Below are 20,760 nucleotides of genomic sequence, written 5' to 3'. Positions count from 1 at the left end.
CTTCTTTGAATTAGACTCATAGAATCTAACTAAGGTGAATTAAATATCTATATGCAAGAAATGTTCATCTCATTTGCAAAATGTAAAATAAATCAGTGTTGTGTTTGTTCTTTTATTTAATTCTGCTTGAATTAAGTCTAATAACTTAATTAAGGTGAATTAAATATGTGAGTCAAACGTGAAATATTTAAATTTCAATGTTAGACCATAATGAACAATATATTATATCATAGTGAAATGCGCAGGAGTACATATACAATTGACACATAATATGGTTTATAAATCCTAATACATATTTAGGAATTTAAAGTGCAACACTGAACTATTTCTTACACAAATACAGTAAAGTAATAGGACTAAACTGACTACATACATCACATAGACTAGAAATATTGTCAATAATTAAAATCCTAGGGACTTAATTTAAAAAAACAGTAAAACCTAGGCTAAGGCCCACATGGCCTTGTGGCCCATTTGGTGCCTGCGCATGGAGAGGTGGCAGCCCAGCCAATCAGGCGTTGAGGCCCATGTGGTGAGCCAGCCCACAAGGCAGTAGCAAAAGAGGTCGCTCGGTGTGCTCCTCCACGCCGCCGCAGCGCCGATGCAGCCCCGTCGCCCTTTTCTGCTCCGCCTCGCCTCCAAGCCGTCGACCCCTGCTGCTCCACCTCGCTTCCTCGCTGCTGCTGCTGCACTACTCCTCCCCCTCCCCTTTCTAGATCTGGCCGCGTCGCGGTGAGCCGGCTGGGCCTAGATCTGACGCTCCCCTCGCCGGCGGCTGACCACAGCGGCGGCGCCGCTCCTCCTCATCGGAGGGGTTGATGTCGTTGTCCATGTGGCCGTTGGGGAGGAGGGAGCGCCTCGCTGTCGTCGACCACGCGCTTGGTTCCTGACCCGGTCGGCGCGGCGGCGTGTTGGCGAGGTGTGAGAGGCGGCGGAGTAGACGACCGCCGTTCGGAGCATGTGGCGACGGGATGGTTGTTGTGGTGTCCGCGGGGTCGGCGTGAAGGCTGGAGGTGGGTTCGGCCGGTGGTGGCGCCGCGTCGTCGTTGATGATGACGGCAAAGTCTTCCGACGAGGAGGACCGGCGTGGCGGCATCCGTGCGTCCTCGTCCTCGGAGAGGTCAAGCGCGTCGTCGGCCGACGGCGATGGTGGAGGTGAGGGCTCCGGCGGGTGGCGCTCGGCGATGCAGCGTCCTGGTGTTCCTCCTCGGCCGCCCGTGCTCATCCGAGAGGTTCGACGGGGTGGCGGAGTGGGGGGTGGAGACGACTCGGTGCCTGCGCCCGGAGCCTCTTCTGGGTCCTCTTCTTCATCGTTGGTATGGGGGGTGGAGACGACAACGGGGCCGCACCCGTCCTTGCCGCGATTGTGGTTGGTATGGGCTGCGATCCTGCCGTCATCGATGAGGACGCCACGGTCGACATCGTGGGCGTGGCAGTGAAGAAGGATACCCTAGACGCTCCAAGATCTAGGTACCCAAAGACGATCGGTTCCACCGGCGGCGTGGGCGTTGGGAGCCGTGGAGCGGTGGTGTAGTCCAGCCTCGGGGGGCATGGTCCAAAACCGTGGATGGCGCACTACCGGTGAGACACTGGCTCGCAGGTGGTTGCTGCAACCCGGCTAGGGCTGGCCCCTGGGTCTCCCCCTGGACGGCTTAGGATGCCAAGGTCTGGGACTGCCTGGGCGCCACTGAAGTGGCGCCGGCGGTTGATACCGTGCTCGTTGGAGCGACGTTCGTGGCGGCCATTGAAGACGTTGCGTCGACGACGGCCATGGGAGCGCAGGCGATGGAAGAAGTTACGGCGGTAGACACCGCAGAAGATGTAGCCGTGACGGTTCCTGAAGATCCATCGATGGCGGTGGTTCTGGCGACCTCCAGTGCCCTGGAGGATGCGGAGGATCGCGAGAAGGATAGAAACGGTGAGTCCTGTATCCAGAAAATTGCTATTTAGGCCACGAAACCGAGCGGTTTCGCTCAAATGGCCGCTCAAATGGCCTTCAAACCGTAGGATTTTCTAAAAAGGCCCTGTATCTAGCGTCCTTCCTTCCAAATGGCCTTTTTAAATTTCTAACCCCGGAAAAAATATTGTCAACCAGTGTTGACGCTGAAAATAACAACGGTCACACACGTAGGCCTGAGAGTTAAATTTTAGACAGCTCTAGTGCATGACCTAAATTCTTAGATGGTGCGCGGGCGCGTCAGTTAGTTTGATCTTGCAACTGACAAGATAAACAATAAAATAAGCCGATCGGCTATCGAACCGATAGGTAACTGAAGATCCGGCCGATCGGATATTGGTGTTGCAGTATTTAACCGATAGGATGAATGATCGGCTGTAAAAGGCTTGGGTCGGTTAGTAACTTGATAGAAATAGACTTGAAATAAATATTAAACCAACGTAATCCATCAAGCTACTTATTAATCTTAGTCGATCGGACCAGCCACGAACCAAACATACATAGACCGGACTTAACCAAGACAGTATGTAGTGGAGCACGATAATTAAACAGTATGCAGTGGAGCACGATATAATTATAGGAAACATGAAGATCGATAAGGCTAATAAATAAATCGACGAATTACTTGGAATAAACAATGAATCATATGTTACGATCGGTTAAACCCAACTTGCATGCAATTCTCATAAGCCGATGCAACATAAATAACTACCGATCTGACTGAATCAAGCTGATTGGTATAGAAACAATGTAGTAACAATCGGCTGCTCTATTGATGTAAATATGATAAGCATGTACATCGGAACAAATCATCAGCTATAGACGATGGACAAACAACCAAGATTTATAAAATACCTAGCCCAGATTGCTAAGAATAATTATAGAAGATCGGAACCAACCAAGACAGTTCAAGATTACGCCTAGCAATGTTAGGCTAGATACTAAATAAATCTAGATTGCTATCAAGCTAATGAGCCGATGACTGATAACTTATCAGCTAGGACTTCGATAAAACTAAGAGCAAGATGCATCAATCTGATATAAACCATCTGATAAATGCAATCTACTAAATCGGACCAAATCGAGACAGTACTAGATTGAATATATCAAATAACAAATATCAAACCAACGTAGATCGCCCAAAGTGGTTGATCAGATTAACTCAAAATACAGAAGTAACTTAAGCTGAAACTGATAAGATAACTAGCAATCGCACAACTAAATTAGAAGATCGGACCGAACCGAAACAGTCCTAATCTAGCCAATGCGATTATCGTGGCCCGACGGAACGTAGGACTTACCCCTCCACTGGAGATCGAAGTGATGCAGCCCTGCGTCAGGTGTCAAGTTCCACCGGAGTTGAAACCTCGATTAAGACGGTGGCGATGTGCCGAGAGTAATTGATCTATTGATTAAGAAGTAGATGATTTACAATGACTCTGGGCATACATATTTATACTCTCGGGTAGAGGATAGTCCGTGTTGGACACGACATACGATTTCTAATAGATAAAAAAATAACAAACTTCTATGTAGATTCTATAACACACAAGTCCTGATTGGACTCTAACTTTGTTAGAGATAAAGGAAAAATTTAAACTAACTTTAACTAATAGATAAAATTAAATTACATGGACTCTGATTATTTCGAATCTATCTGTAACATTTTAGGCCCAATCGGACTCTATTTCTTATCCAATCCATACTTTATCGGCTGAATCCGAGTGTATTCTGCCTGGTCTTCTATCCGATTGCCCTATTTCCTATCTGATTTGGTCTTTAATCACAGTTTAATCTCCAACGGCAAATTACCAAATTCTGACGTTAACAACCGGTCAACAATAATTAGGACCGAACTACCCCTGTGCAAAATACACGTCTTAATTCTTCTCTCGCTCGTTCGATCTCTCTCTCGTGTTCGTTCTCTCTCATGTGGAGGCGCCGACGTTCATGGCCGGCGTGCCGTCGGCAGCGCTTGCCCCGGCCAACGAGGCCCCTCGCTGCTCTTCCCCATCCTCTCGCCGAGCAACCCCCCCGCCGCCGCCGCCGCCATCTCCAAGCCGGCCACCTGGCCTCAGCCGGCTGATGCGGATCTGGGCTCGCTGCAGGGCGGCGTGGGCCTCCCGCCGGCGACGCTCGTAGCCGCCGAGCACCCGCCGTCGTGGTTGTGTATGCCTAGTGGAGGCGCGGCGTGGTGCCAGGGGTTCAGGAGCCTCGTGAAGATCTTCTCCCTGGTGACGTGTGCTGGAGAAAATTGCAATTTTGACAACCGAAACAGCGCGTTTCGCAATTATAGGACATGAAACGTTGTCTTCGTAAAAATGATCCTCAAAACATTGAACACTTGATTATCATGACATTAGGAAATAATCTAATCTAAATATATGTATTTGCTTAGGAAAGTACCCATATTGCCCCCACCGTATAATCAATTGTTTCATCGGTTCGTCTCCTCGTCGTGTGGTGCTTTTCGAGTGCTATCGTGTGGGCTTTTGGCTCTGATCGACCGCGCGCGACGGGGCCGTGCTCGTGTTGTTCCTTAGTTTTTCGGTGGTGAGCACTGTGGATGGGTCGAGAGATTAGCTTTTCCGGTTGATGCTCATCTTTTTGTTTCCCCCTCTGCTTCTAATTGTGACATTTGAGACATGGCGATTGCTGATGAGAAAACCTGTTAAGAGATATCCAAGCGGATCTAGTTTCCATCTTCCTTCTTGCTTACTCCATCTGCAGTTTAATCCGGTCATGAATTCTCCAGTTATATATGTTTCTTACCACGCTATATATGCTGTTGAGTATGTGCTGTTCAATCCTTACCACACTATATATGTTTCTGCTTCAATCTGTTGCTTGGTGGATTATAGTTTGGATGCTTGGGGTTGAGAATTATGAGAGGCAAACCAGTCTTCGCCAAGCTAAGCTCTTCATCTACCGATCGAAAGAAGAAAAGAAACCAAACTCGCAGTGCACTTCTGTCTTAGTAGTATATATACTCCGTCGTTTCCGTTTCGAACGAAGAAAATTCAGCGACCAAAGCCACAGATCGAAATTGCAGAGCCATTAAGATCGGCGGTGGTTGCCTCGGCGTCGTCGCGGGGGGACGCGGCTGGCGTGAGCGTCGCCGACGGGGGCGCACGCCGGCCTGCAGTGCGCCCAGATTCGGGCTGGCCGGCTTGGAGATGGCGGCGGCAGCGGTGTTGCTCGGCGAGAGGGTGGGGAGGAGTCCGCCTCGCTGTGGGGTGGGGCGGCAAGGGGCCTCGCCGGCCGGGGCGGGTGCTGCCGGGGGCACGCTGGCCATGAACGCCGGCGTCGGCGCCTCCACGAGAGAGTTAGATAGAACGAACGCGAGAGATGTCGAACAAGTGAGAGAAAGAATTGAAACATGAATTTTGCATGGGGGTAGTTCGGTCCTAATTGTTGTCGACCGGTTGATAATATTTTTTTTTTGGAGTTAAAGAAATTCGAAAAGGCCATTTGGGAGGAGGGACGTCGGATACCAGATCTTTTTAGAGAGGCCCATGGTTTAGAGGCCATTTAAGTGAAGTCGTTCGGTTTTATGGCCTAAATAGCAATTTCCTCCCTAAAGTCCGCATAAAAGAGACGATTCAGTTTGAAAGAAGCAAAACGATTTGTCACCGAGAGAAAAGGGCCAAAGAAAAACTAAGGGGCTGATAAGTTCCTCCACTGGGACTAAAATACCAAACATGAGTTACTAAGGCCTTGTTTGTTTCCATAAGTCCTAGGGCTAAAAATTAGTTCTAGGGCTAAAATTAAAAATAAGTCATCTTTAGTCCTACTTTGTTTGTTTGGAGGGACTAAACATCATTAAATGATATATTCAATAGTACACAACATACACATAGATGTATGCCTAGAGTAATGGAATAGGTACCCTATAGGTCTTTAGTCAAAATTAGCACATCCCCTAGGGACTTATGGACCTAGATAGTTTTAGTCTCTATTAGTCCATCATGTTTGGTATTTTAGGGGCTAAAAGAGACTAAAGTGGAGGAACTTATGGATTAGCCCCTCTAAACAAATAACCCCTAATAGTGGCTAAAACTACATAAGTCAATAAGTTCCTGAGGGAGGTGCTAATTTGGACTTAAGGCCTATATTGCACATACTCCACTACTCTGGACCTACAGCTATGTGTGTTCTGTGTACTATTAAATATGTCATTACTTCCTCCAAACAAATAGGGTAGGATTAAAAAGGACTTATGTTTTAGCCCTAAAACTAATTTTTAGCCCTATGACTTGTGAAAACAAATAAGACCTAAAGCAAGCTGTTATTTAGGGTGCTTTTTGTTGGACTTTTGACCTTGCAAAAGCCACCAAAAGCCAACTAAAGGGCCCAAAACCCATACCCTGCTTTGTTGAAAAGCTATTTTCACAGTAGTACAAATCAAAAGCACTTAAATTTTGTGATTCCTTCTGTGTAAGTTTTACCAAGAAACATACACTTTAGTAAGTTGTTAGACCACTTGAAGGAACTAAAACACAGTGTTTTCATGTTACTGCACTAAAAAATTAATAATTTTAACAGTGTCTGTTAAGGGCTGCAAGCATGGAAGCAAGATTGACAGGAGATGCTAACACAGAACTAAATTGTTATATCACTATGAATACACAAACATCAATCTACACACTGACTGTGCCTCACACCAGCTCGTCAAAGAGCATCGTCTTGGTCCAATGCAACATATAGATAAATTACAATCCTTGCACCATGGCTTGACCTAATGATTAGAACAGTCCTTTTTCCATGGCTCAAAGTGTCAAACCATTCCGTCCGAAGTGAAAACCCAAACACCCTAGCAGAACTATTGCTAACAAAACTAGGTACTTTTAACATAAAATAATTATGCTTAGAGCTGACAAAAACAACAAAACTAAGGAGTATTATGAGAGATTCTATATGCTCATCTATCCTCATCTGATAAAACACAGAATTCACAAAAAATAATAAAACCAAAGAGTATACGACAAATTTGGGAAAGTATTCTAAACCCTCGAGGGGATGTCCACTCGTCTAAATACATGATATCTAAATAATCATTATAAAATTTCAAAAAAATTGTAAAGATAGATTAATATTAGATATATCACTAAAAACATGCGAGTTCAAATATGACTTCTACGATTCATAAAAAAAACAAATTATACTATGCATAGTATACGTATATTTACAGTCATATTTATTAATTTTATTATGGATTGTAGAAGTCATGTTTGGATTTGCATGTTTGTGCAGTGATATATGTTATATTAATCTATCTTCATAATTTTTTAAACTTTTTAGTGACTATTTAGATAACATGTAATAGATAAGAGGATATCCCCTCGAGGGTTTAAAATCCGCTCCTGACAAATTCTATATGTTGTCATATATAGTTCTTATAAACATTACTTCTCTTCACAAAAATACGTACTTTGAAAAAATAAAACTATTTCCCTTTTTTATTTTGTTATGTTTATATTCTAGTTAACGGTGTCACTAAGGTCACGTTCTTTCCCCTTGTAAGTTAACTTATCCCTCTCGTTTTCCACGCGCACGCTTTCCAAACTGCTAAACGGTATATTTTTTTGCAAAAATTTTCTATAGGAAAGTTGTTTTAAAAATCATATTAATCTATTTTATATTTTTTTAATAATTAATAATTAATTAATCATATATTAATCTATTACTATGTTTTTCGTACCATGCTAAATTAACTTACCACGCTCAAAACAAACGCGGCCTAAGTTGAAAAGAAAATCTAACAGTAAATAATTAACAGTTGCCAGTATAGCGGGGCAAGATAAAAATGCTCTGAGTTGACTACTTGCCTAATCTTTAATCATGCTGCTCTCTTTGTTCATATGCTTTTTTGAAATTTTTCTTGTTCTTTTTATTCAATTTGGGCCAATTTATAAACACTTTAATTACGATGCTTTCATTTAATTAAAGCACATGTTCTTTCGTGCCTCCCACTCATTTTATGCTTGATTAGTGGTGAAAGCTCGTTTTAGCATAACGAGTGAGAGTGAGTGTCGGATTACCTGATATGGCAGTGCTCTTTGTCTTTTTTGGGGGTTGTGCTTTATCTTTATGCTCCCAGCCGAGTTATTTGGAGTGCTAATACGCTAAATTGTACTACTAAATCACTAAGTACTCCGCCACATGTTTCAGGACCCTTCAGTTCTTATTTCTTAAGGAAAATTCTGCTACCTTCCATTCATCCTTGCTCAGATCACACGAAAACATCCCTGCTCTAAAAGTTTTAAAAGTATGAACAGCCTAACACACCATCCCCTGACTCCTACACAGAACAGGACAGGTCCCTTTGTTCATTCAAAAATCATCCTTGCTCAGATCTGAAAGTCTGATATAATACACCGCAAGTCATCCTTGATCAGTGAGCCTCGCTTATTTTGGGTCAGGCTCCTAGCGATATGACACACAAATCTAAAAGACCATCGAATGGGCAAAAACAATCCGGCTAACAAACCAAAATAAAACAGTCGACTGTTGTCTAGCAATTCCCTAAAGTTTAATGGAAGAAAGAGAAGAGTTGATTGATAGCTAGTGCACTAGAAACAATCTATTATCTATATTGATTACACATAATTCCATTTAGGATGGAATACTTAATGGAGGTGTCCTAACTCTTCATCTACTTGACACGTTTTTCTTATCTGCCCGTCTCTCCTCACCCGACGTCTCCTCTTTCTCCTCACTCTTTTTTTTTGAAAAAGAGGCAGGAGCGCCGCCGATCAATTAATAGAAGAAGAGAAATAGTCAGTACAATCCCCCAGGGAGCAGTCGGGGTCACTTAGAATCTAACAAAGGCTAAGTGTCTCTCGTCATATAATTCCCACGCTTTGTGGGCAACATTGCTCGGTCTTGCATCATAGACATGATTAAAAATTCTATTGTTCCTTTCTAACCAAATCGACCAAGCAATGTAGACCATGAGACCATCGAACGCTTTTCTCGCCTCCTTTGGGATTATTCGCCTACACTCATTCCACCAGTGCATGAGTTCTCCCTGCGTCGACAAGTTAAGGGGAGACGTGAGCCGAAGTCTTTGGAAAACCTGACGCCAGACTTGCCGCGCAAAACTATAGGTTCCGATGAGGTGATCAGCTGTCTCATTGTAAATGTCACAAAGTGGACAGAGGACATTGTTTGGCCAATTCCTGAGCTGTAGTTTATCTGCCGTCAAGATTTTTTCATGTGCCAGTAGCCAGGCGAAGAACCTGCATTTTCCTTCTGTCTGAGCTTTCCAAATGTAGATTAGTCGGTTGTCTGACTCCGCCTGCGAATTGCATTTTGTATGTTGAAGATGTCGAGTATGTCCCATTTGCGGTCCAGTTCCACCTAACCCGGTTCCTGATATGAGGTTGAATGTTAATCTGCCTAATTGCTGTCCACAGGGCCAAAAATTGTGTTGCTTGTTGTGGGGTTTCTATACGTCGCATGCTTCTTAGCCATCTATTTTGATGTAGCTCTTGTGCAACCGTTCTATTTTTCTGGTAGCCGGGTTGAACAGGAGAGGAGCTAGGTCTTTTGGTGCTTTTCCTTGCAGCCATCTGTCGTGCCAAAAGGCACACTTGGAACCGTCCCGGAGGCAGATTGTGGTTGAAGCTCTAAATAGGTCTCTGTCAGTATCGTCGTAGGGCGTGGGGCAGCCTTTTCACAGACGGTGATCGTCCTGCCTTTCGTGCCATAGCCAGCGTAACCGCAACAACCTTCCAAACTTTTCAAAGTCAAGAAAGCCAAGACCTCCCATTTTCTTTGGTCAGCAAACCTGCACCCAGTTGATGAGGCATTGTCCACCGTGTGTTTTGTCTGTCCCTGTCCAAAGGAAGCTTCTTATTACCTTATCCAATTTCTTGATCGCCCATTGCTTTTTAAGGGGAAGATTGTTAGGTGGTACGTCGGGATCGACATTAAGGTTGAAGCTACTAGAACCTGTCTACCTGCCTTTGTGAGTAGGGCCCCTCTCCATTTTGTTAGTCGGCTACCAAGCTTGTCAATGAGGGGCTGAACTTCACTTTTTTCCAATATCCTTGTGTGTAGCTGCAGACTAAGGTATTTGTAGGGGAACGCCTTTTGCCTCTCTGGGAACGATCTTAACAGATCGGACATGTTCCGACCAAACAGTGAATTGGGTAGATGTCTGAGTTTCCTAGGTTTGTGGTAAGGCTTGTTGCCATGCCAAAACCATTGAGCACCTTCTTGACGACATCTAGTTCGTCCTCTTCTAGGTTGATGAAGAGGGCCACATCATCTGCATAGAGTAGGCAATTGTAGGATTTTGTGGCGATGGACACCGAGCGTAACAACCCTACCTATTGGGCTTAACAACCCTACCTATTGGGCTTTAGTCAGTATCGCCTGTAAAGGGTCGATTGCTAGAATGAACAACATGGGGGAGAGGGGGTCGCCCTGCCGAAGCCCCCTGGCATGCCTAAAAGGTGGACCTACTTTCCCATTTAGGATGACACTGAATGAAGAAGTAGCCAACAGAGTGTCGATCCAATCTATCCACCTGTCTCCAAATCCTAGGCTTCTAATACAGTCGAGTAAGTATGGACAAGAGACCAAGTTGAAGGCTTTTGCAATGTCCTGTTTTAGAAAGAGCGACGGTGTGTTGGATCGGTGAAGTTCCTTAATTGTGTTACTGGCGAAGAGGAAATTATCTTGAATGCAACGACCCTTGATGAACGTGCTTTGATTGGGTGAAACTAATTTATCTAGGAGAGGGACTAGCCTTTTGGCGAGGATTTTGGAAATCACCTTCGCAAATGAGTGGATGAGGCTGATCGGTCTGTATCCTGAAACTGTCTCTACTCCTTCCTTTTAAGGGAGGAGAACTATATATATGTGTCTTATTTAGCAGTTCCAGGTTGAGGTATCTGCCTTGTGAGAAGGCTTTGGCCGCTTCGATGAAATCTGCTCTAATGATGTTCTAGCATCTCTTGTAGAATGCTCCCGAGAAACCGTCAGGGCCTAGCGCGCTTTCATTTTTGAGGTCTTCGATTGCTCTGTTGATCTCATCTTCAGAGAACGGTTTTTCTAGTGAGGAGACGTTGATGCTCATTTCTTGGAGCTGATCGAAGTTTATGGTATGGGACCTGTCGGAGTGAGTGCCGAGGAGATTCTCGAAGTACCTGAGGATGGCAGTCTCTTTCTCAAGGTGGGACACCACTAAACCTCGATCAGTTTGTAGCGTGTGTATGCAATTTTTCTGTCTTCTGGAATTTGCTTTGATGCAGAAAAATCTTGTATTTGCATCGCCTTCCTTTAGCCAAGTAATTCTCGCTTGTTGTTTGATCTAGGTCTTTTGTATGGCTGCTAGCCCGAGCAGTTTAAGCTTAACCTCTTTTCTAAACAACAGTTCTTGCTGAGAAAGGGGCATGTGTTCTTGGGCCAGGTATAGCCTATAAATTAGTTCTGTTCCGATCGCACTCTTTCACCTGATGTCACCGATGTTGGTTTTCTGCCAAAGCCTTAGAGCCTTTGTTGTTCTGCAGAACTTTATGTGTAGGCGTTTAGAGGATTTTGCGAGTGAACAACTTTGTCCCAGGTTGACTGGAACACTTCCTGGAAACTTGGCATTTTCAACAAGTAGTTTTTGAAATGGAAAATGCTCGGGGTTTGAGGCTGCGGTTGTGCATGAAGGAGGAGAGGGCAATGATCCGAAACTAGCAAAGAAAGCAGCAAGAGCAAACTGTCCGGGAATAGAGCTTCCTAGCTGAGTGAACAAAAAGCCCTATCGATCTTTGTCATTGTTGGTGAGGCCGTTTCACTGGACCAAGTAAAATTTCTTCCAGCAAGTTTGATTTCGAGGATCTATAGCTCATTGATCGCTGCCCAAAAAGCTCGCATCATCCCCCTGTTAAATGTTATCATTGTTCTTGTCTGAATCCTGGAGGATTAGATTAAAGTCGCCTATTAGCAGCCATCGATCAAGGAGGATTTGTTTGGAAACCTTGATCTCCTCTAAGAAGAGCAGTTTGTCTGCACGGAGTTGGCGACTGTAAATTACCGTGATTGACCAAGAGAGATTATCTGTTACGTCTGCCGAGATGGTATAGTTCATGACGGTGGGTTGAACTAGTCGGCAAACCTGTTCGAAGGCTACTAGAAGGATTCCGCCTCGTGTGCCCGTCGCCGGGAGATAGCAGAAATTTTGTTCAAACGCCGGTCCTAGAATGCGGCTGACATCGAGGCGGGAGATCGTTGCTAGCTTTGTTTCCTGGAGACAGACAATGGTGGCCTTTGAAGACACGACGAGTTCGCGAACAACCTGTTGTCGGCCGGGTTGTTTAGGCCTCTTACATTCATGCAGGTGTCCTCCTCACTCTAGTCTTCCTCCTTACTAGTGCTCGCAAGGCAACAACAACAAGGATGGTGGACAATGTCAGTCCATGATTTCTTCCTTTATCTCATGCTTGTGCCATGGTGGCGTCTACTAGATTTGGCTCCTATGACGATCGATAGTAGAAAAGAGAAAATAGACAATCTTGGAGTGACATAGGCTGGTCTTCTTGGGCTGTTATTGGTGGTGACAAAGGGAAGGCCAACAAATATGTGAGCTTTGATTGATAGCCATCATCGTGGCACAGTCGTTGTGTTGCTTGTCATTGTTTGCATCTAGGTATATTGTACGACTTATCATCCTAGGTGGCAACATGCAAGATCAACCAAACTTGCAATCATAAGGAAGCTCAAGGACAACAACAAGCTTGCTGCTTAAGGAAATGATGTCTGCACCGGTGAGCAAGATGAAGAGATGTAGTGGCTGCAGAAATAGGATAGCTCAGCCATGGCAGTGAGCAAGCGCGAGGGTTGTAACCCTACCATAGTATCAAGTGAATTCGAGTAAATAGCATAATTAACAAGATATCACAGTCAACCTATTGACGCCAAATTTAGCAATTTGACGTATCACACATGAAGGCATGGGAGTCTCTGTATCTCTCTAGTGCAAGACCTAAGTTTTTAGAATTAGTTGAAAATAGACGTGTCAGTCAGTTTATCCCCACAACTGACAAGATATAAAGAAATTAGGGTTAAACCTAAAGCAGTCGATCGGCTTTACAACCAATGGACACTTTAGGACCTAGCCGCTCATGACAAACGGCCTTATAACAATTTGTGTATGAAAAGGAAATGTAAAACAACATTTATTGGACAGAGTAATATATAACATTAAATGATCCATGTTATTCATTGGGAACAATCTTAGACGATTGGACCGAACTGAGACAGTTCAAGATTGAGACCAATGCCGGATGAATCAGTTGGTTATATCATTAAGCATAAGCCGATTAAGTTGCTTATACAATTAAAACACATGTCTCGTTGCTTAAGATCCTCAGATATAATAAATCCTGAGAGAAAACCTCATTCAACCATTCAAACGGATTTACATCAACACCTTCTTCGTCAGTTGATTCGTCATCAGCAACTCTCTCGTTAGCGGAGGCCTCCCTATCCATGACATAAAGAACTATACGATGTCTCTCTCCCTTGTCTACTATTCATGTTGGTTCTCATTCTTCTCTTTCATCTTCTTCTTCATATGTTATTTTTTTCTTTCTTCATCCCCTATATGTTCATCATCTCTGGTCCTACTCGGGCCTTTCTCCTGCGTTAACATTGTAGTATTGTTCTCCTTGGCATACACTAAAACATGAATGGCAAGTGGCTATCCTCATTACAGTGCATTCTTGACGTAACAAGTATCAAACCAGTACTTCAAAGTAGTTTAACAAGAAAAGAGCATGAAAGTACTTGAGAATAGTTTAACTGGGGGAGGTGGGGTGATATTGGTCCAGCGTAGTAACGGATCTGCGCAACGGCCTTCTGCATTTGGCGGAGGAGGGTTCGTCGCTATCGGCAATACATCCAACGCTTCGTTCATGTTCTGTAGTAACGGGGATGTTAATGCCATCTCGTCACCTCTTACGGTAAAGAAATTAAAATTAGGTATCAGATTAACATCCACTAATAGAGGCCCACTAAACCAAGCGGGCCAACTATGCATTGGGCCATCATTGCAGTGGGCCGTGGATCCTCCTCCGGCAGGAAGCCTATACGCAGCGCCGACACACAGCGGCAGGCAGCAGTAGCACACGTCACACATGGCCGCCGCTGCCGCGCGCGTGGGCCTCGCCTCGGTCTCCCCCTCCCTCTCCTCCGCCTCCGCCTTCACCATCGCGCTGCCTCGCTCTCGCTCTCGCCTCCTCCGCGCCCCTTATCCTCCTCCTCCTCCCCGCCTCCTCCCCACCTACCCGCGCCCGCTCTCCTCCCCCTCTCGCGCCATGTCGCAGCCCGCCACCGGGAACCCCTACGCCGCCGAGCTCGCCGCCGCCAAGAAGGCCGTCTCCCTCGCCGCCCGCCTCTGCCAGGTGGAGCCTATCCTATCCTATCCCCTTCTCTCCTAGTATTTTTTTTTCTTTGTCTGCTTCCTACTTTGCCATACTAGGAGGGAGGGAGGGGGCCGTCTTGTCGCTCTGGATTTCCAAGAAATGGGGTCAAGGCAAAGTCGCGCACTGCAATGTGAACATATCTGCAATGTATGCAATGTGTTTGTGATTTTGTTTCTTCGGCTTCAAAGCTGGAATGGAGTGGTGACATTGTGTGTGGGTAGTCATAGCTGCCTGTGATTAGTAGGATGATTAAATGTCTTTTTTTTTTCTCCTTCTTGTTGGTGGATATTTGGATGCTTCGTTCTGAAGGTGGATTTTACTGATCCTGATCCCTGTTTTATACTATAAAGGCCGTGCAAAAGGACATTCTGCAGTCTGATGTTCAGTCCAAGGCGGATAAAAGTCCGGTGACAGTTGCTGATTATGGTATGTGTTGTTCAATCATCTGTCAGTTGTGAAGTTTCCTGCTTTTGATGTTTGCTACTGAAATTATCAGCATGTGTACTTCATCAGAATCTGGAATTCATTACACTTAACAGAGTATAAATGAGGGTTGCTAGGGAATACTGTAAAGGGAAGCTAGGATAATTTGCTCTTTTCATCACTTATATGCGTTACATGTTAGTTCTGCTTTCTCCCAGCTCACCATTTTTTTTACCTCTAGTTTTCTTCTCGTACATGTAGGCTCTCAAATATTGGTAAGCCTTGTCCTGAAAATGGAATCACCAGTTTCCGCTTCCTTCTCTATGGTGGCTGAGGAGGTAATGACCATGTGTTTCTTTTTCTGCTTGCCGGTTTCAAATGGCAGTGCATAAGTATTCTGCAATTCATTGGGATATGTACTCATATAGGACTCAGAAGAATTGAGGAAAGAAGGCGCAGAAGAAATTTTAGAAAATATCACCGAACTCGTAAATGAAACTATTGTGGACGATGGTTCATACAGCATTTACTTTTCAAAGGAAGGTATTCTCTCTGCAATCGATGACGGGAAGTCTGAGGGAGGTCCATCTGGGCGACACTGGGTGCTTGATCCAATTGATGGTACTAAAGGGTGAGTTTGCTAACCTAAACCTCTGGGCTGTAGAATATCGTCTGCAGTCAAAACATAAAATAGCAGTTCATTCCCACCATTCACTGCACAAATTGAAACTCATGATGCTGCTTTATTACGGTTGTTTGTAATGAGCATAGCACAGTAGATTGCACTACTTTTTTCCTCTTCAAAAGACCAGAGGCTGACTTTTACATTCCTACCATTCTTGCAATATTGTCTGTTTTATTAGATTTAGCTGTAAGCTGCAGTGCTGCAGTAAAGTACACTCGTATATAGCATGAGTGAAAGTCTGGAACCACACGCAAGGTTAATTGATACTATTAGCCCCATCTTTTTGCTTCTGCTTGTACTTGTAAGCCAAATTTTGAATTTTCAATCTTAAATTTGGAGTAGATTTTGGGGTTTTTCATCGTAGTTTATTTTTCAGCCTTGGTTTTTATATCGTTAATAACACGTATATAAAAGTTTTATTCATAAATTATCTTTTATTTGCAAATATGTCATTTGACTTTTTCCCTAAAAAAGCCAAACGATAACCCTATGTTTTCTTTCTTTTTCATTCTAGTCTTACACTAGGTTACATTTAAAATAGATATGCGTTCAAAAAAGTTAAAATATTTATGTAAAAAGGATGCTGCCAGATTAGTACTTTGACAATGTGATGCTGAGAACCTCTGCGATGGAACAAAAAATTTGTGATGACTGACACATTGTTCAAGCCATGTTAATGCTGGAAACATGATGACCAGCACCCAGCAAAGTGCCAGTACAAATGGCAATGCTACTTAGAGATTTCATGAATCATGTCCAGTTCTGTTCTTGAGAATGCTGACACTAGCTGCTAGTTGTTCTTTTGGTGCCAATAATTTGATTATCTCAAAATTTCTGACCTAAATTCATATTTTTACAACTTAAACTCAGTTTCTTAAGGGGAGACCAGTATGCTATTGCACTGGCGCTGCTTGATGAGGGTAAGGTTGTTTTGGGTGTATTGGCTTGTCCCAACCTTTCTTTGGGATCAATAGGCAACCTTAATGGTGGCTCTTCGGAAGATCAAGTTGGTGCTCTCTTTTCTGCTACTATTGGTTGTGGAGCTGAAGTAGAGTCTTTACAGGGCTCTCCGGCACAAAAGGTTACATGTCCTTTTACTTTATATTATAACTTCAACTTTTGCTGATATGAGGATGAAACTATTTTTTAATCTGCTTTTGGTTATTTTCGCTTCTAGATTAGTGTCTGCTCCATCGACAATCCAGTTGACGCATCATTCTTTGAGTCCTACGAAGGGGCACACTCCATGCATGATTTAACAGGTTCCATTGCCGAGGTTTGTCCTGAATTATTCTTTGCCTAGCACAGGTCCATGAGAATTACCATAGCACAGGTCCATGATAGTTGCATAGTACTAATCTGGTTATGAATGCTGTCAGAAACTTGGTGTCCAAGCTCCTCCAGTTAGAATCGATAGCCAAGCAAAATATGGTGCCCTAGCCCGAGGTGACGGTGCCATTTACTTGCGTTTTCCACACAGAGGTTACAGAGAGAAGATCTGGGATCATGCAGCCGGCTCAATCGTTGTGACAGGTAGATACGAAGATCCTTTCTTTGATTGAAAACATACAACCCAGCTGAAAAAAAAAACTAAAAATTAATTTGACGTCCTGTATGTGGTGTTTTTCAGAAGCTGGAGGTGTGGTGACAGATGCATCAGGAAACGATTTGGATTTCTCCAAGGGGAGATTTCTTGATCTCGACACAGGGATCATTGCAACAAACAAGCAGCTGATGCCTTCACTCCTAAAGGCTGTACAAGAGGCCATCAAGGAGCAAAACCAGGCTGCTTCCCCGTTGTAGAGGTTGTCTGTTTCAATCCACAAATATCATAATATGTCCGTATAATAATAAGAATTGCAGTGCTGTTCCCATGTCAACATTGTTTTAATTTGTGTGCACGCCCCTTTTTTGTTGTTGCAAATACAATATCATATTGGTGCACATGTCTGCATTTTAATTGGTAGGTGAGCTTTGTCGTGTTCTTTTGTCTGAATTCACAGAAATTATTGATTTGTCCTCAGCCTGTAATTCTGGGTAATATTTATATGTAAGTTCCAACTGCTGTGGCAGGACTGTATTTACATACTAGCAATAATCTCAGGTTGTGCAACCTGTGGGCTAAGGCCAACATAGCCTATATAGGTGGCACAGTTGGCCATTAGAGTGGGACCCATTGCAGATATAAATAGTTGTAACCATTTCTACAACGCTATGAAAATAAGATTGGTCACACCGTAGGAAAGAAATATTTCCAGGTGAATTCATTCGCTCGACAGAAAAGCACCATTGCAGTTCTTTCGTCCTATTATATTCTTCTGCATCTATCCTTAAATTTATGGAAATGCTAAGGACCGGTAGTTAGGAAAACGCCCAATGTTTAAGGCAACCCTATCATTTCGCTTATGCTTATATTTATAAACTAAAATTTAAATTTTTAATCTTAATTCATCGTTTCGCTTCTGCTTATATTTATAAACTAAAATTTAAACTTTTAACCTTAGAGTAGATTTTAGGGGCTTTTTTATTATATTTTATGTTTTAGTTTGGCTTTTAGATCAGTACGACCATGTATTTAAAAGTTTATTCATAAATTATTTTTTATATAGAAAAATATCGTTTGGTTTTTACCATCATCACCCAACTATTTCGGAACATTTTTGGATGCCTTCTATACTCGTACCTAATCTAACGACGTTATTGGTTTGAGGCGGCTAATCACCGGACATTACCAGTTTGACTCTACTACTGACTAAAGCATCCATCACCTGCTCTCCACCTCTCCCTCCGCCATGTCGCCGCCGCCGCCGGCCGCCGGCAACCCGTACAGGGCGGAGCACGCCGCCGCCAAGAAGGCCGTCGCCCTCGCCGCGCGCCTCTGCCAGGTTATTTCTCGCCTCCTCCACTCGTTATCTGCTTTATTAGAGCTGAGATCAACTCATGAAGTTTTGCACTTGACTTGTGCTCTTGTTAGCTGGTGACGATCGATCTAGAGTTCATTTACATCCATCTTTCGCTGTTCATCTTTTCGCTTCACTTATGCTATAAATCAAAATTTAAATTTTTAAGCTTAAATTTAGAGTTGATTTTGAGATTTTCTCATGGAAGTCTATTTTTCTAGTTTTAGCTTTTAGATCGTTAAGAATATATTTATAAAAATTATATTCACAAATTATTTTTTGTTTACAAATACGCCACAATCACTCCCCCTTGTTTCTTCAGAAAGTGCAGCAGGACCTCTTGAAATTGGACGTTCAAACTAAGGCAGACAGAACCCCTGTGACAGTCGCCGACTATGGTACTTATTGATACCTTGTTCTTCGTCTGTTCTGTAAATATATGGGTGATCTTTCAACAAAAGTAATTGTATTTCATGAAAGAATCGATAGTATGTGTGATGGAACTTGTGCTGAATATGAACTTCTGATTAGTTTTCGTTCCATGAGCAGGGTCACAAGTATTGGTAAGTCTGGTCCTGAAGATGGAATTACCTTCTGAAACATTTTCCATGGTGGCAGAAGAGGTAATTTACATTTAAAAATGTATAGTTTGATTTATTTTGTTAGTCGTCACATAGAGAACTAGGGAATCATCTTTTTTTTTTAATTATCTGTTGACCTATATAGGATTCAGAGGACCTGAGGAAAGATGGAGCTGAAGAGATTTTGGAACATATCACCAAACTCGTAAATGAAACCGTCATGGATGATGGTTCATACAGCATCACATTATCCAAGGAAGATGTGCTGGTGGCACTTGATGGTGGAAGATCTGAAGGAGGTCCTTCTGGGAGACATTGGATATTGGATCCAATAGATGGAACCAAAGGGTGAATTCTTAAGATATAATGTGAATTCAGCCATAAATTTTCTTAATTTCTTCTTTCACATTTTTTTAGCAAATGTTTCTGAAAACATCATAGTATATTATGGTCATATGATGATACCTGATACCCCATACTCCAATTATTGATACAACAATAGTATCCTATACAAAACCTTTGTTACTATTGCCATGTTTCACTAGGAATTTTGCTTCATAAACCAAAATTTGTATTTATGCAGTTTCATAAGGGGAGACCAATACGCAATTGCACTTGCATTACTTGACAAAGGCAAAGTAGTTTTGGGAGCAATGGCATGCCCAAATCTTCCTTTCAAATCAATAGGAAATCACAATGGTGGATCTTCTGGAGATCAAGTCGGTGCCCTCTTTTCTGCTACAATTGGCTGTGGAGCTACAGTTGAGACATTAGAGGGCTCTCAGCGACAAAAGGTAATCTAGCTCTTTCTATTTATTCCCTTTTCTGAATAATATTTTCTTTTATTTACCCTCATTTTTTTCCAACTTCAATTTTAGATCAGTGTGTGCTCTATAAACAATCCTGTGGATGCCTCATTCTTTGAACCTTATGAAATAAGACACTCCATGCGTGACTGCACTTCATCAATTGCAAAGGTCAGTCCCCAGAATTGTCTGCTTAAGTTTCTAGGATGAAGAATCACACAAGAAAATCTGATTATATTTTGTTGGCAGAAACTTGGTATTCAGGCTCCTCCAGTTAGAATTGATAGCCAAGCAAAATATGCTGCTATAGCCCGAGGTGACGGTGCCATTTATTGGCGCTTTCCACACAATCGTAGCAGACTAACTGTATGGGATCATGCATCTGGGTCTATTATTGTCACAGGTAGTATATAGCTATACTCACACAACAATGAATTGAGCTAAGGATCTTTCTACTCTTAAATAAATGAGCTTTACGCACATCCTTACTTTTGTACTACGAGGTACTAATACCGTAAGTACTAATATCCCCACTCGTGCTATCTACCATACGACCAAGCTAGTATCTCAAGGTAACATATAATCGTGACCGTTCGATCTATTATAACCAACAGTCGGACGTTCGATTTATTATAACCAATAGTCGGATTTTAGTACCAATTTGATCGTGAGGTGGATAGCACGAGTGAGAATTTTAGTATCTCATGGTACAAAAAAAAAAGATGGGAGTAAAGCTCTAAATAAATACATAAAGATTGTTTGGTAAGATTATGTTTCTGATGTTTGCAGAAGCTGGAGGTTTGGTAAAAGATGCTTCAGGAAACGATTTGGATTTCTCTAAAGGTAGACATCTTGGTCATGAAGGTGGCATTATTGCAACAAACAAATATTTGATGCCATTAGTTGTAGAAGCTGCCCAAGAGGCTATGAAGCAGGAAGGAATACTAGGCTAATTCACTCATGCATCAGAATTCAGATCAAAG

The 20,760-nt window shown here is 43.1% G+C and overlaps 2 protein-coding genes across 3 annotated transcripts; both read left to right on the top strand.

The window, feature by feature from the left end:
• The first annotated feature begins 14,189 nt into the window (after positions 1 to 14,189).
• Positions 14,190 to 17,846, top strand: LOC102699826 (3'(2'),5'-bisphosphate nucleotidase). Of its 2 annotated transcripts, none has more exons than XM_006663823.3 (8): positions 14,190 to 14,361; positions 14,733 to 14,808; positions 15,067 to 15,143; positions 15,234 to 15,436; positions 16,361 to 16,571; positions 16,668 to 16,766; positions 16,870 to 17,023; positions 17,121 to 17,846. In XM_006663823.3, the coding sequence occupies exons 1-8, from the start codon at positions 14,275 to 14,277 to the stop codon at positions 17,291 to 17,293; spliced, it is 1,080 nt and encodes a 359-aa protein (XP_006663886.1). In that variant the 5' UTR covers positions 14,190 to 14,274; the 3' UTR covers positions 17,294 to 17,846. The 2 variants fall into 2 exon arrangements, with proteins under 2 accessions (XP_006663886.1, XP_040385159.1); XM_040529225.1 differs by lacking the exon at positions 14,190 to 14,361 and adding an exon at positions 14,467 to 14,529 and having other exon boundaries at positions 17,121 to 17,845.
• Positions 17,847 to 18,112: 266 nt separating this feature from the next.
• Positions 18,113 to 20,751, top strand: LOC102700102 (3'(2'),5'-bisphosphate nucleotidase-like). The gene is made up of 8 exons (XM_006663824.3): positions 18,113 to 18,375; positions 18,713 to 18,788; positions 18,940 to 19,013; positions 19,117 to 19,319; positions 19,555 to 19,765; positions 19,850 to 19,948; positions 20,027 to 20,180; positions 20,567 to 20,751. The coding sequence occupies exons 1-8, from the start codon at positions 18,283 to 18,285 to the stop codon at positions 20,728 to 20,730; spliced, it is 1,074 nt and encodes a 357-aa protein (XP_006663887.1). The 5' UTR covers positions 18,113 to 18,282; the 3' UTR covers positions 20,731 to 20,751.
• Positions 20,752 to 20,760: the final 9 nt, after the last annotated feature.

The sequence above is a fragment of the Oryza brachyantha genome, chromosome 12 (assembly GCF_000231095.2).
Source record: "Oryza brachyantha chromosome 12, ObraRS2, whole genome shotgun sequence".
Taxonomy (NCBI): domain Eukaryota; kingdom Viridiplantae; phylum Streptophyta; class Magnoliopsida; order Poales; family Poaceae; genus Oryza; species Oryza brachyantha.
Note: the sequence above shows the minus strand (reverse complement) of the source record. Positions and strands in the feature narration are given on the sequence as shown.

Coding starts and splice junctions, on each gene's coding strand:
- LOC102699826 (XM_006663823.3), top strand. CDS start 14,275: ATGTCGCAGCCCGCCACCGGGAACCCCTACGCCGCCGAGCTCGCCGCC. Junction 15,144..15,233: donor TCTCTATGGTGGCTGAGGAG/GTAATGACCATG, acceptor GTACTCATATAG/GACTCAGAAGAATTGAGGAA. Junction 15,437..16,360: donor CCAATTGATGGTACTAAAGG/GTGAGTTTGCTA, acceptor ACTTAAACTCAG/TTTCTTAAGGGGAGACCAGT.
- LOC102700102 (XM_006663824.3), top strand. CDS start 18,283: ATGTCGCCGCCGCCGCCGGCCGCCGGCAACCCGTACAGGGCGGAGCAC. Junction 18,789..18,939: donor TGTGACAGTCGCCGACTATG/GTACTTATTGAT, acceptor TTCCATGAGCAG/GGTCACAAGTATTGGTAAGT. Junction 20,181..20,566: donor TGGGTCTATTATTGTCACAG/GTAGTATATAGC, acceptor TGATGTTTGCAG/AAGCTGGAGGTTTGGTAAAA.